The sequence below is a fragment of the Lycorma delicatula genome, chromosome 8 (genome assembly GCF_047948215.1).
Source record: "Lycorma delicatula isolate Av1 chromosome 8, ASM4794821v1, whole genome shotgun sequence".
In the NCBI taxonomy this organism is placed as follows: domain Eukaryota; kingdom Metazoa; phylum Arthropoda; class Insecta; order Hemiptera; family Fulgoridae; genus Lycorma; species Lycorma delicatula.
Window position 1 is genome coordinate 48,397,788 of NC_134462.1, and position 16,281 is coordinate 48,414,068.

The 16,281-nt window shown below is 29.2% G+C and overlaps 1 protein-coding gene across 1 annotated transcript in view; it reads right to left on the reverse strand.

Moving 5' to 3' along the window:
* The window catches only part of Tmc (Transmembrane channel-like), a 69,952-nt gene extending 54,112 nt beyond the window's left edge, over nt 1-15,840 (reverse strand). Inside the window, exons 1-2 of the mRNA XM_075373728.1 lie at nt 15,709-15,840; nt 7,910-8,067 (exon numbers count right to left, since the gene is read on the reverse strand). Coding sequence (XP_075229843.1) covers nt 7,910-8,056 — 147 coding nt within the window. The 5' untranslated portion in view covers nt 8,057-8,067; nt 15,709-15,840. The remainder of the gene's footprint in view (nt 1-7,909; nt 8,068-15,708) is intronic.
* Between the last annotated feature and the right edge of the window lie 441 nt (nt 15,841-16,281).

Sequence of the window (16,281 nt, forward strand, 5' to 3'; positions counted from 1 at the left end):
TCCAAGGTTACCGGCTTTATCGTTTCACCTGTGAAAACAAAATGTGTAATACTATCTCACCTGCGAGATCCTTTCATTCCGCAAATTTTTCTCAACGGAGAGCTAATTTCTACTTTTACTGATTTAAAATTTTTAGGTTTATTTTTGGATGGATGTCTTATGTGGGTCAAACAGATGAAACAAAAACGAAATGTTCCAAACTTTTAGATATGCTACGAGTCTTTAGTAACACCATTTGGGGAAACGATCGGTCATACACGTTGCGTTTTTATTACTTCTGAGTTCGTTCCCATTTATATTATGGTTGTGTCGCCTACTTTTCAGCGCATCATACCGCGCTGCAGAGGTTAGATGCCGTACATCATACCTTTCTTCGTCTTGCTGCAGGTGCTTTTAGATTAAGCCCTGTCACTAGCATACTTGTTGAGTGCGGTGAACTATCACTTTGGGATAGGCGGGATCAACTTGTAACATCTTACTTTGCCCGTCTTAAAGGGCAACCGAATCACCCGGCTTTTAAAGCAGCCCTTGCAAATCCTAATTAACAAAGATATGAAGACCATCCATGTTATACTGCACCTATGGGTGTTCGTTCCCGGCGTTTACTACACCTTATAAATGTTGACTCACCTTCTATTTTTCCAACGTGTCTGTCTCTCTGTTCATATCCTCGTAGAGGATCAACCTTATAAAATACAATACCTTACGATATACAATAAGGAATCAACACCACCTATCATCTTTCAGCAAATGTTTTACCATATCCAAGACAAACCCAGACGTAATAGTATACACAGATGGATCGAAACAGAATGATTCCGTTGGATGCGCATTTGATGTTAACGGCAGAACCTACAATTTTGGTCTGCCTAGTATTACAATTGTCTTTACTGATTAACTATACGCTATAAGTAAAGCTTTGAACATCATTAACTAAAAACACCGCCATAAACTTATCTGCAGTGACTCATGCAGTGCTCTCTAACCAAAGGATGTTTATATTCTAAACATCCTTTCGATACCGAGATTTATAATACAATCACTGAGTTGAACCACCCCATCACACAAGTGAATTTCTACTGGATCCCTAGCCACGTGGAAATTCCGGTTAAATGAACGTGCAGATTCCGCTGCTAAAGACTTATGCAGTCAACCGACCTTCATCGCTCGTATTATTGCATCTGACATTACTGTGTAAAACACACTATACGTGCAAAGTGGTAAGGTGACTGGAATGCTACAGTTGATAACAAACTTCGACATAACAAAGATACTGGGTGGCTGTTTGCTAAACTATGCGATGAAATGGGCAAAAAGAATCTCTTCTTTTCCATACAGAAATTAGATAGTTATCGCGGGGGAAAATTCTAACTCGGTTATTGGAATTAAACGCAATTTCCAGTATTTTTACAGAATAAGTATATGTTGCTGTTATCTTACTCGGCTGATGTACTCGTATTTCACATTACGACTTGAATTTACGAGGACGTGATAATAACATTTTCTTAATGACAAAGTTCATGTTTTCATTAAGAAGCTTATATCTCAATTACTAACCTTCAAAGCAAAAATTTTGATACGTTTCCACTCACTTCCGATTACATTGAGAAAAATTTGGATGAAGAAGACGCTATTATTCACCACAATTTGGATAGCATGAAGATGCATTTGCGTGAGCTAAAAATTTACTTGGTGGAGTATTTCCAGGAAGATAAAAATGATTTCTCGTGGAGATGGGTACTGAATCCATTTAGTGAAAACGTTGTTGTTGCTGCTACTTTACCAGCTGAGATTCACAACCAGCTCATCGAAATGTCTGCCGATAAAACATTACAACCACAATTTACATCTAAAGATTTAGATACATTTTGGCTTGCTCATCGAAGTGAATATGGAAATTTAGTCACAGAAAAAAAACAGTGTGACGGGAAAGTCCTATGACTGTGTTGTCAGTTTTTTTTTAATACTACTGTCTTTCTTAAAGTAACTGTATGTTACTAAACATGTTTACAAATAAAGCATTCCGCTTTTGGCTGCACAAGAAATTTTTCGCTGCACTACGTTTTGCTCGCTCGTAAATTCCATTTAAAATGAAGGTAAAATAACCTTTTAAAAATAAGAAATTAGATAATACGGCTTATACTGTTTTGAATCAGTTAGTTACTCCCGATAAACGATGATTTAAAACAAAAAATAAAAATCTAATCTTAAATAACGATTCTTGAAACGTTTTTGACGAGAGCTTTATACATCTACATACAAGACATATCGGATGGATAAATGTTTTTAAAAAGATTTACATCAGTTTATTCATATCTTACTCCCACTCAAATATAACAAGCAATACCTGGCGTGACCACTGTAGTCTATGTGTGTATTACATGTTGTCGTGGATTAGTAAGCGTTTTAAAATTTCATAAGCAATATTAATATTACGATGAGAATGGATAAACGATCGCTTTTATAATTCTAGGAGACAGTCCCTGATTATTTACGCTTGTTGAGTTGGTGGAAGGAGGGGAATAAACTGAGTTTTCGAGACAACCTTGGCCTGTACAGATCACGCACAGTTTTCTAGAAAAAATCATTAATAATACCTTAATGCGCCAAACCCATGGCTTTTCATTTAATAACGAGGGTTGGACTTAATTAATCACTTAACTGGGTAACTGGAGCTTTAGAAAAAAATAAAAGGGAAGGAGTAAGCAGGGCAGTAGATAACGATTGTTATATTTCATCGTCATCTGTGCAAAATTTCGGAAAAGAAAAACAATAATAAGAACAAAGCTATAAATCATCGGTTAGAATCTTATACAAGTATATAAAATAAATTACAATATTCAAGTGAAAAATACCAAGAATATTTTTTAATTTATATTATTTACAAACTTAAGTTTTGTTTAACAGAACATACAGTATTCGAACTGGGAGGGATCAATCACCTTATAACATTTTATTATTATTACTACAGTTGGCAAAATATTCCAAAAATATACTTGCATTATTATTATTGCAAATAAAATGTTGCTATTAAGTTTGAACTTTTTTTATTTCCCGGCATCATAGTTCTAGAGCTACGCTCAAGAAGGAAAGTATGGTAATCAGCCATAAAATGGGGTAAGGTTTTTTTGCATTTTTCAACGTTTCATAACGCAAGGATCCCCCAAAAAAGTGGGGGTAATGTTTGTACGTATGAATAAAAATGTACAAATGTTTTTTAAGTGTGTTGGCGTGTATGAAAGCTTAATAACTTTTGACTGGATATACCGATTTTGATTAAATTTGGCATATACTCGTGTGGGCAATTAGTTGGTAACGGTTTGGGGATAATGACCCCCAAATTCTCTATGGATGCAGTGGATGGGGGGGTGGGAAGTTTGCAGGTAATTTTCTCAAAATTTTGCAAACATAACCCCACTTTATATTATGCTCTGTATATGTTTATATACCATTTTTAAAACCAATTTTGCCCCCAAATTCTCCTCCCCTTCCCCAAAAATCGAAAAAGTTATTTTTTATTTATTGCAGCATATTTTTTAACCGAATTTTTTTAGGCATAATATTAGTGTAAACGACCCAAAAAACTTTAGGGGAAGTAATGGTGGTAGAGGGGCCAATCAAAGTATAAAAATATTGATTTATATAATTTTTTAGTTTTCTTTTTGGTTTATTTACATTTTTAATAATAAAATTTCATCATAATTCACTCCCACCACCAAAAAAGAAGTTTAGGTCACGTTTTATTGATTGCACATTTTTCAGTGAATTTTTTTTACTTTCTTCCATTTAGTATAGGAAACGTTGATAAATCAAAATAATGTTTTGGGAGGTGAGTTTGAGAAGGTGGAAGAGCAGAAAAAAATATAAATTTTTTTAAAACTTTTTTCATGTATCATTATTTTTCTACTGTGTAAAAATAAATAAATAAATAATTCCAGGAAAGTATTATACTTTGTTGTCAGCTTTTTTTTTTTAGTTAATGCAATTTTATAACATAATACCTTTGTATAATCTGAGTCACAAGTAGATCAACTGTTCAATGTTAACAAATTTTACTATATAATTTAAAACGATGAATAAAATTAACCAAAAAGATATGTAACTGTTATATAAAAATTTTCCAATGCTCTCATAAGTAGCTATACAATGCCTAGACAGCACTACAAAGAGAGTACTAAAAAGTGCTACACCATAAATTAAGAGATGAGTCAGTTCCTTTCCTTTTAAAATATAAGAATCTTCATAAAAGGAAAATAACACATGTCAAAAATATATGATATAAATGTATGTCAAAAAATTAATATACTGGAAAGTAAAATGTTCAAATAAATAGTTATTAATCAATAAGGTATTTTGCTTCTTATTTCAACTTTCATATCATTTATTTTTGATACAGCTGATATTATCAATATTTTAAAATTAACATTTACAAAACATCAAATGATAGAATAATTAGAAAGACCTTAAAAAGGTATAAAAAAGTTAAGAAAATAAAAATTATAATATTAATAGCGGTTTTTCTAATCCTATCTATTGGTTCACATTCAGTCCAGTTCAATTAAACTTTATAAAAAAAATTAATATTTTCCTGACTAATCAATCTGTAATGGACTCCTAATATTTACTAATCAGAAAACTAAAGGCAAATGGAGCTACCGCACCACTTTCTTATGTAAAATTGGATGGGGCATGAAACAGAACTAGCTGCCCTGTACTAAAATGTTACATTACAAAAAAATCTTTGATTCTTGCTATACTTTGATTCATGTTATATTAAATAATATTATAAATTCTAGTATATATTGAAAGCTAATGTGTAAAATAGTTTAATCCATCATATTCACTGTCTGAAGAAGAAAAAATGACAACGGAAGTCATAAAAGAAATGTGAAAGAGCAGATAAGTATAACTAATAATAATGTTATGTTTTCTCATCATGTAAGTCCTATGCTGAATTGCCTCCAACATCTTGCATTTGTATTTTAGAAGGGAAAAAGAGATTTCATTTTACATGATAGATGCTATACTTAACTTGGACTCAAATGTATCAATAAGCAGCCCTTCTAGCAGGATCAAAACATACTCTCGCATAATGAAACAATCAGGAAGAAGATCAAACTACTATAAAAAAGGTGGGTCGTGAGAAAACAGTTTCTACCCTCTACCCATCTCACTACAACTCCTCAGCAGATCAAATTATCTTTACCCTGTTAGAAGCAGCATATTACTGATTAAGGATTTTCTGTTGACCAGCATAAATACATGCTGCGATAAAATTGCTTTTCATTCAGGAAGAATTCCTAAAGGAATAATATTCCCATCATCAGAATTTTCTGGAACAGTGGCAGTATGGCTGAGTGGTATAAACTATTCAGCCTTGATTTCCACTGGAGCGGACTGAAATATCTTGATTAAGGTTGGCTTCTTAGTACTGTTGGTAAAAATCCACAGAAAAACTTCTACCATGATATTTAATTAACAGAAGACCGAAAATTTTTAAAAGGATGGAACCAACTACCTGATGCAATTAGGTTGGTTTCTTACTATTAGAATATAATTCAGGTAGAAATGTCAGTTTCAACATGAAATGATGGAAATTCATTGCACGATATAGTATTCTGTATTTGATGATGAACCTATGAATTTAAAATCTTATTATATAGATTGATAAGTTCATATTATTAAACTTCCTTTTTTCATACGATCATGGGTGAATTTTTAAAATTATTATTTCTAGTAAATTTGACAACATGTTTAATAGTATATATACACAGAAGCAATAGTATATATAATCAAATCAATTATATTGAAAAAAAAATCACTAGAGAATGTTTTCACAATATATAAACACATATTCAAAAAATATAGAAAAAATTCATCAATTTATCTACAACATTGTTAGTTTTTAAATACATCTCATTACAGTAATCTGGAGACAATTGTAAACTTTTAATTAAGATATTTAAATCAAAGGTCAGTGTTTCCCATCACATAAAGTGTTTTGTCAAACTATACCTAATGATTCATTACTTGAAAATTATTACTGCATCTGTACATATAATATTTTTCTGCTTTTAATGTAATATTAATAAAAAAGCAAGAAAAACTCACGAACAATTTTTTAAAATGTTAAAGCCTGTAACTAGATGTAAGTTTTGATTGTAAAACAATTATCATAATTAGATGTACATACGTTACGTGCCAAAACTGTAATGAGATGAGTCACAAGTTACTTCCACAAATGAAATAACCATCTTTAAGAATAACAATCACCTCATGCCAAGTTTATTAGGAAAGGTGAGGAGTGAAGTAACTTTCTTATTGATCTTTTCATTGAACTAAATATATGATTGCATATTATTAAGCCAAACCTGAAATGTAGGTGATATTCAGCCCTACAATTGGCACCTTTGCTCTATTTACCACAAGGACTGACTGTGTTCAGTGAACATTATTACTCTCAGAGAAAACAATGACGACTAGTGTCTCAGATGATTTAAATTATCACAGCTATAAGAAAAAATGTAGGAGCTGAATATGTCCCACAATCAGATGTAAGCAAATTAATAAAAAATAAATTCAAACAAGAACAAATTAGAAAAAATGGGTTGATTAAGAAAAAACAACACTAACAAAGTACTACAAAAAATTCAAAATGTTCCAATCAGTGGCTGGTGTAAGTGGTACAAACTTCAGCTAACTCTTTTCTTTAAACTTTGACTATCCACAGCCAACTTTTACTTTATAAATAATATATTCCCCTTGTATAAAGAGAAATATGTTTGTAGTAACTACTGCATAATTAATGGTTTTTTATTTATTAATCATTCATGCTTTTTTAATTTTTATTTTATTCACTCATTAATTTGGTTTTTTATTCATGTTTATTTTAAAATTCATTAAACTGTATTTTAAGAAATCAAGAGATGATGAATGATAACACTCAAAATGCTTGCTTCGTTACAGACAACTATTTTTGGTACACAGTTGCTGAGCTGGCCAATTTTTTTATTTCAATTACTATTAAACATATCTCTTTTAATTGTAAAAGAAAGATTGACTATCGTTTATTTCTAAAATAAGCCCATTATTTTCTTTGCTTTAATCTAGATATGATATATCCATCATAAGATATTGTTGTAGTGTGGTATAACAGTACCGTACACATAACTGTACTACTTCTTTCCGAGTAGGATAGTTTTTATTGCAGATCAGAGCACCTTAAGAGTTCCTTATAATCCTTATATAAGTTTGTTATAAAGATTTCCCCAAACATTTTTCTAAATTTTTTTTTTTCATAAACTGCAGATAATTTAGGTAGATTCTTAGAATTAAAAATAAACCCAAACAACCTGACCATACATACAGTGCAACAAAGAATAATTTAATCTTTTCTAAAATCAAAACTGTAGTTAACTTTTACTACTATTTGACTCAAAATTAGAAAAATATAGTAAAATATGAGATCCATGAGATATTTATAAAGTTTAAATTTTTATATTTGTAATGATACTAAGATATGGCTTTTTCTTAACCAATTAATTTCTAATGAAGTAACAAAAATTACTGATTCTTAAAAAGTGTATATTTAAAAAGCTGAGTTTATTTTTAAATTAGCAAGTTGCATGTCAACGGGAAAAACAAATTACTACCCAAAACAAAACAAAAAAGTATTTTTTCTTATCAATTTTCACACTTTTGAAATGGAAAAAGAAAAGAATTTCTAAAAAACAAACTAATCTTAATTTATATCTCAATGGAAAAAAACCTTTATTTTTACAATTTTTTCTGAAATTCAAATTTATTGAGCGGTCAACACATATTCATCGCAATATTTAAAATAGATACTAGTTAAATATTTTATTTTATTAAACATCTTTAGATAAGATTTAATGTAATCAAAACTTACCAGTGGTGGTGTAAGTACGATACTGCTGAATAATGAAGTAACAGAACTTCGTCTTTTCTTTGATGTATCCACTCGAAGTATACCAACAGTTGTATCTCGTCGTTCTTTCAATGGTTTTTGCTGATTAATGTCTTTGGGTTGTGCCATTTTAATAAATACTTACCTAAAAATCATACTGTATTTTTAATAATATTTCATATGTAATTTTACATCAAATTATGCATGTTTTTAGTTAAAATTATTTTTTTTGTTAGTAATACAAATTGTAATATTTATTTTTTTTTATATTATCTAAGGAAACTGTAAGTTTAAGATGACGTGAAGTCACACTCACAATCTACAACTCTTAAAAATTCCAAAAAGAGTCCTTTATTTATATGTCTGAACATTAATGAATTGATTTTATGCTTCTTGAAGAGTACAACATGAATTGTTGTTAAAGTAATAATTTAGTTTCAAAAGTATTAAAAAAATTTTAGAAAAATTTAATACATATATTTTTAAAATTATTTTTAGAAATAAATGCATTATTTATTTTTTATATAAGAAATAAATTTATTTTATATCATAATTTTTGCATTTAAAAATTGTTGTAATTCAATTATCACCATTTTCCATCATCAAATAAAAAAGTGAACCTTAAATATGAGATTCAATTCATGAATACTTCACAAACAGCAATCTGACATTAGTCAGATCACAGTAATACACAAAAAAAAATGGTATTACTACTGCCAGAAAAAACAATAACCTAAGTCATACTCAATTGAGAAATTAAGGAGTGAAACATTTGTTGTTATCTTCTTCACTGTGCTGAAAATACTATTCATATCAGTACAAAAGACTACTAAAATGCAAATAATATTCAGTCCTTCAGATAAAATTTCACAAATTAGCCTTTGTAAAATGTGTAAACTAGAGTAAAATATCATTACTCTAAGGGAAAGCACTATGTCTCAGACTGCTATTGTACTTCAGATTGTTCTTATATGCATGACCTTAAATGCCTGGGATAAGTAACGTATAGAAACTGTTAATATTCCTTTTTTTTTAGAAACAATGCTATGTATAAAAAATCTTCCCTTTCTAGATGAAAAGTGAAGAAATCACTCTGAACCATGAAATATCTGTTAATCATTTGGTACTTATCAGCTATAATGAATACACTTATTTAAATGACAGATTGGCTAAATTAATAAAATTAGAGGGAGCTGAGTAAGACAGTAAATTGCATCCCTTAGAAACTGATGATTCAGTGACAAAACAGAATTTGAGGAAATACCATCTTGATTATTAAAGGATAGATCCCGATTATCAAAACCACTTTTAAAAAACCGAGACAGTTTTGGTAATACTGAAATTGAACTTTAGTAAGTGCAACACTGTATGCTTTTGCTATTTATTAATGATTAATGATGATAAAAGTTAAAGCTACTTAAAATAGAGTATTAATAACAAAATAGAATCAAATTTTAATTTTAGATTTAATGATAATTTATTATTATAGAATATTAAAATACAATATTTATTTTTACATTTGATCAGGCAAATAGAAATTTTAAAGAAGTAAAGAACAAAATGAATGTCCCATAACTGCGAGCACATAGCTGTTATTAATTACTAAAAGCTTATTCTAATGTTTAATCACATTTACAAAAACATTATTCAGAACTTAATTTATAATAATAAATATTATGTAGATATTTTACGAAAATTAAATTAAAAAAATAATTAATTAAACCGATTTACTTAACGCTGATGTTATGGTTTTTTTCTTTAGTGGGCATAAAAAAAGCCACACCCTATGCAGTGTCATTCTTGAATAAAGACACATACAAATTATACCATTAGGTAATCATAAAATAAAACCAAAAAAGACCAGCAGAGAGAGTTTTTTATTAAAATTGTCTACATCAAAATAATAATTAACAATTAATAAACTGGGGAAGAAAACAATATGAATAACTACAAAATTTTTTTGTCATTAGTCAATTGATACACTCATGTATTATTTTCTTATTCATTAAAACAGTAAAAACTATTTCTCTCAAAAAAACTAAAATATAAATATGTAATAAGTAAAATTATTTTCCTCTTTCAGACCCTTCATTTCATTATAAATGTAAATATAGATAAATAAATCAAGTCTTTTTAATGAAACAGTCTCTTAAGTTTCATCTACAAATCTTTTGGTTTACACTGAATATTTCTCTTTGCCTTTTGACTATTTTCTGCACTTGGATCAGATCATAACATTATTACATCTCATACAGTAAGGCGTACACTTACAATGAGTGTCAGTTTATTTAACTATTGCTTTTAATAAAAATGAAATAAATAAATATTCAAAATGTGATATGTAAATGGTAAGAAAACAATAAAATTAAAAACAAAAGTTTACATACTGAAGCTTGTGAGGTTCATCATACGAGTAATACAGCAAAAAGCTAATATACTCGTATCAGTAACTGTAGCAAAAATTTCATTACTATGTATTATCTTCATAAAACATAAGTTACCTTATCCAATTAAGCAAAAATTGAAGTATCATGCTTGGGCTGTAGCATTTGATAATATTTGATGAAATGAATTAGGTGAACTGTCAGTTAAGATTGCCAGTGGCTTTTGTATACATTATGTTACGTATGTACTACCATAATCCAAATTATTTTTTGATTGTTTAAATATTCATGAAGTTTCTCGACTTCTGGTGTGGCTTTCTTGGATCAGAACCTATAGACAGCTGAAGCCTTTATTCATATAATGAGTGTATTGTCTGCCTATGCATTGCCACGCCAGGATGTATTATTAATTAAAACTTAACAATACAATTATGGTTGGGAATTATTTGATACACTGAGCTGTTAATAATAAAATATAACTGGTGTGCCTATAGAGGCTCATTGAAGAAAAAACTTTACTAATCCTGAGGTTTTTTCAGACACATTTGCATATCATTTGCCAAATGTTGCTATTGATATGTAACTGTGGGTGAACATCAGTCTGAGAACATATTATTACCTTACTTATGATAAAATTTCAGATTATAAATAATAATTTCAGCTTAATATATCACTAATGTTTTTTGTTTAATTGTAAAATATATTTTCTAACCTATTAAAAATTTTATTTTTATAAATTACAATTTTTTTGTTGGTAACAAAAAAACAAATTATATTTTTAACGTATTCATACAGAGTGTATCACAAAGTAGTCCCGGGACTTTCATAACCTACTCTGCTAGTGAAAATAATGGAAAAAGTTCTCATTTAAGCATACATCCCAAAATTCTTCATTTGTGAGTTATGGCCAGTGAAAGACTGCTAAATTTCAGCTACCCTGGTGAAATGAGATTGTACTGAAAGTTTTAGGATGTTAATTAAGGGGCAGAATTCATGATTCCCTATGATTTTGACCTGAAAAATTGAATAAAATGGATTCTAGAACAATATCTATAGTAGGTTTTGAGAAATATGGAGTGAAAACCAATAAATTGGGGTAAAAACCCCCATTTTTTTATGTTTGACATACAATAACTTTGTTAAATGGGTAATAAACTGATAAAACCTTTAAACAAAACTTTTAGAGAATTTAATTATGAAAAAATTACTTATTATAAGTTGAATAAAACAAAGAAAAGTTAGAAAAATTTGAATTTTATTTAGAAATAATACATTTCTACATTTGTCAGAAAAGCACTTATTTAATGTAAACAAAAACCATATTCTTTTTTGGTGATATGAAAAATTTGTAAAATTAAAATTTAGTGTTAAAAATGCTCTTAAAAAACTGGGAATTACATGTTTGTTTGTAAAATAAAAATTTCTTACATAACATTTTTTTATTAATGGCAGAAATACAATAATAATTATTTAAAAAATCATTGTTTCAAAATTTGTAATAAAATAACAAAAGCTGATTAACAACGTACTATAAAAATCATTCTGTAAGGTACCAGCCTCCGTGGCACGAGTGGTAGCATCTCAGCCTTTCATTCGGAAGTCCCGGGTTTGAATCCCAGTCAGGCATGACATTTTCACACGCTACAAAAAGTGTCATTCATCTCATCCTCTGAAGCAATACCTAACGGTGATCCCGAAGTTTAAAAAAAAAGTATATCGGTTACTGTGAACTGTGCTGTCATTAGCGAAGGATTTTTTGTAAAATTTTAATTTGAACGTGATCAGTTTGCCTTACAACAGAGAAATACACTGATATGGTATTCATTTTGGGTGTGTGTAGTGGTAAAGCTACAGCTGCCGCAGTAGAATATGAAATACATTTTCTAAATCACAAGGTTCCACATCCCAAAACAATTAGCACAAATTTACGCAATCTCAGGGAAACAGGTTCACTACCTAGGGGTCGTACCAGCTACGAATGATCTGTCCAACACGACACTGATATTGATTAGATTATTATTGATGGAGTTCAGCGCAGTCCATGCATCAGTACAAGACATCTTTCTAATCTTAGTCTCACATTCGATGGTTTGGAGGATACTTAAACAAAGCAAGTTTTATCCTTATCATAAACAGCCAATTCAACATCTACACCCAGGAGACGGTCCGCTTCGCTTGGACTTCTGCAACTGATGAAATACAAATCGACAATTCTATAAGTTTGTTTTGTTTACTGAGCCAAATTTCACTCGAAATGGTGTAAAGAACTTATGCAATGAACACATATGGGCAGAAGTAAATCCTCATGAAACGGTGGAAGGCAATTTTCAACACCAATTTAGCGTCAATGTACGGTGTGTGGCTTTCTTTAAAATCAGCTCTTTGGACCATTCATATTACCTAGTCGCTTAAATGCCGAGATCTACTTCCACTTTCTTCTGCACAACTGCTGCAGCAGCTTGATGTTCCTTTAGTGCTGAGACCCGCAAAGTATACCGGCAGCAGGATGGCGCACCTCCCCACTTCTCTTGTGCTGTTTCCACTTACTTAAATAATTGTTTCCTTGAGAAATAGATTGGTTGTGAAAGTCCACATTCCTGGCCACCAAGATTGCATGAATCTAACACCTTTTGATTTTTGCATCTGCGGATGGATGAAAAATATTGTATACAAAAGAAAAATACGTTCTCGTGAGGAATTAGTTGTCTGCATTATAGATGCGGCTGAGCAACTTAAGGACAGCCCTGAAGAACTAAAAAGAGCAACAAAATTGTGTCACGAAATGTGTTGAGAATGGCAGGCTCAATTTTTTACCCCAATTTATTGGTTTTCACTCCAAATTTTTCAAAAACTATTGCTGTTACGATTCTAGGACCTACTTTATTCGGTTTTTTGGATGAAAAACCATAAGAAATCACTTCAATTCTGACCCACATCAACGGCCACAATCAATCACTTCAATGACCACAATCACAATCACTTCAATGACCACATCAATTCTGACCCTTAATTAACATCCTAAAAATTTCAGTACGACGTCATTTCCCCGTGGTAGCTGAAATCCAAGCAAATTCTTTCACTACCCACAACTTGCAAATGAAGCATTTTAGGACAAATGTTTATATGAAATTTTTTCATTATTTTCACAAGTACAATAGGTTATGAATGCCCCGGAAGAACTTTGTGAAACATTCTGTGTATAATATTTTTTTTTGTTTTGGTATCAATATGAAATTTCATTATAACTAGTCAGTAAATAGAATAAATTAATCAAGCACATAAACATCTTCATGTGACACACTATATACACAAAATCAATGATCAATATTTTTAAAAGCATTAAGTGAGAGTACAAGAATATAAATACACATCAGAAGAACTGATATATAAAAAAATGATCATTAAATGATTAAGAACATTTTCTCTTAAAATTGGAAAGAGCATTTATTTAAATTATGAAAACTTCATTTCATCAGATATCCTTAATATTATATAAAAAATGTATTATATCCAGTAAGATAATAGTTTACAAGAGGTGAAAAAGGGTTATATCAGAACAAAAGCATATTTAAAAATGTCATATGTTAATATCTGTGTAAATATGACTGGAGTACAGGAAGGGTAAATAAAATCATTATTTATAATAATATTATTACATTTTAAGCAGATAATACTTAGTAATAAATAACTAAAGAAAGAACAAAGGATACAGACGTTCATGGTTTTCTAAAAAAAGAACTTTTCATTAAAATTTAACAGCAACTGATTTTTTCTGAGTGATTTTTTACCAAATTTTCAAATGCATATTTTTTTTAAAAATGCTATTAAAAGTCATTAACTTAAAACAAATTAATCTTCTATTAGGCTGATTGATAGATAATAACTACAATGAAACACATAATATGGTAAAATATAACAATGAAATATGTAAAATTAAACAATGTAAACTACAGAAAACAAAAAAACCTGTAAGATGAATATATATTTAAAAAATTGTTATTAGTCATTAGATGTATTTGATATACTCCTGCATTCTTTTCTTATTCAATAAACACAAAAAACACAATACCAAAAAATAAATATGTAACTTAAATAAAATTAATTTTCCTCTTTTGGACCTTTCCTTTCATTATAATTAACTGCTAAACCAGTGGTTCCCAAACGTTTCCGAGTTGCAGCACTCTTTTTCAATTAAAGTTTTTCCATGGCGCCCTACCCTAAGTAAAAGTATGACTACTCATAAGCAAGAGATAAAAATAAATAAAACTCATGTATCTTAATTATTTTTTTATTTTATTAACATTACATTAATAATTATAAATGTCTTGGTTCAATTAATTATGAAGCTTTTACAATATTTTGTGGTGCCCTTGGAAGAAGCTGTGGCTCCCCAGGCGCCATGGCGTGCAGTTTGGGAATCACTGTATTAAACTATTCCAAATAATTTAGAACAATTGTAGAACTGTGGGGCGGTCATTAACCTGAGGGAGTCATTTCCTTTGGGATAACAAATGGCTGAGGTGAATGTATGTTGTTAAATAGTCAGGTGTGTGTTACAGAAAATAAATAAATACTAAAAAAAGTACTGATTAGCATTGTTAAAGGATTAACAAGATATTGATATTTCAATGATTAACGGTTTGATAAGAGAAAGACTGTTATTGAGACAATTTAGTTTAAACTAATTCACTTTTATTATTACCATCACTATAATTCAGTAGCAATTACTTAAATAAATACTGTTTTTAAATTATATTTTAATTAAAAGTAGAATTACATTTTGATATAAGAATGCAATTCATTGTTTCAGTACAGCCACTGCTACAACTCATTTCAATGTATCAATTTTTTTGTAAGAAATATTTGATGTATTCTTTGAATTCAATAACTGGCTTATTATTATTCTTATTCATGGAGGCACTATATTAAAAAATTTTTCTGTTAAAGATTATATTTTATTATGAAATATAAGTGCATAAACATAAAAATAATGTTTCACAAATTTTATATAAACAAGTAAACCATAATCTAAATAGAAGCAGAATCTAACTGACTATTAATCTTAATTATTCTACTAATGAATATCAATAAACACACCCAGGGGAAAACAAATCATATAAACTATATAAATAAAAGGAAACACTAAACACAACATGCAAATGAATGTTATGTTACATTAAAATTCTACCACGATATATCTGACAACATGAAATGAAAATTATAGATAAAAAAAAAACATTGAAATGGGGAATAATATTTAAATGAATACAGTATACTTACACACTTTCAATGACCAAAAAGTTGTATTAATTAATATTGAATTAAATAAAATAACTGTGTTATTTGTTCATTAATGAATAAAAATTGTAATCTATTAATAATCCAAGAACACTACACCTTACCATAAGTAAAACAATGAAAACAAATGCAGCTTTCTGACTAATGGAAAAAACTGAATATAACGATGACAGTGTAATTATTAAAGTACTGATGAAAATACACAACTGCGCTCATCATGTAGAGATAGCATTTAAGCTTGTTATGATATAATGGACATGCTCTCTAAATTACAATTTAATTACGCAAATTTTTCATTATATCAGTAAGAACTTTATTAAAAGTTAATTAATAAAGTACAGTTATACATTCAGACATATTCTCTGTTCCACTCTTTTTAGCATAAATAAACAAACATATTTATTTTAACATATTATTTACTTTCTAAATCTTTAATAATCAAACCATATTTTATTTCACATATTTTTTATAAACTTTTATGAATTTATCATTGCACATCATGTACATGCGAATACGATGGAAATACAACTTTTTTTATAATACAATGTTTAAACTTTTATTTAATACATCATTCGTAAAAATATAAAGAGCTATACAAAATCATTATTGAAATAAACCTCTTTTTATGAGAAAAAATATGACAACTTTTAATGCAATGAATTTTTTTATTTT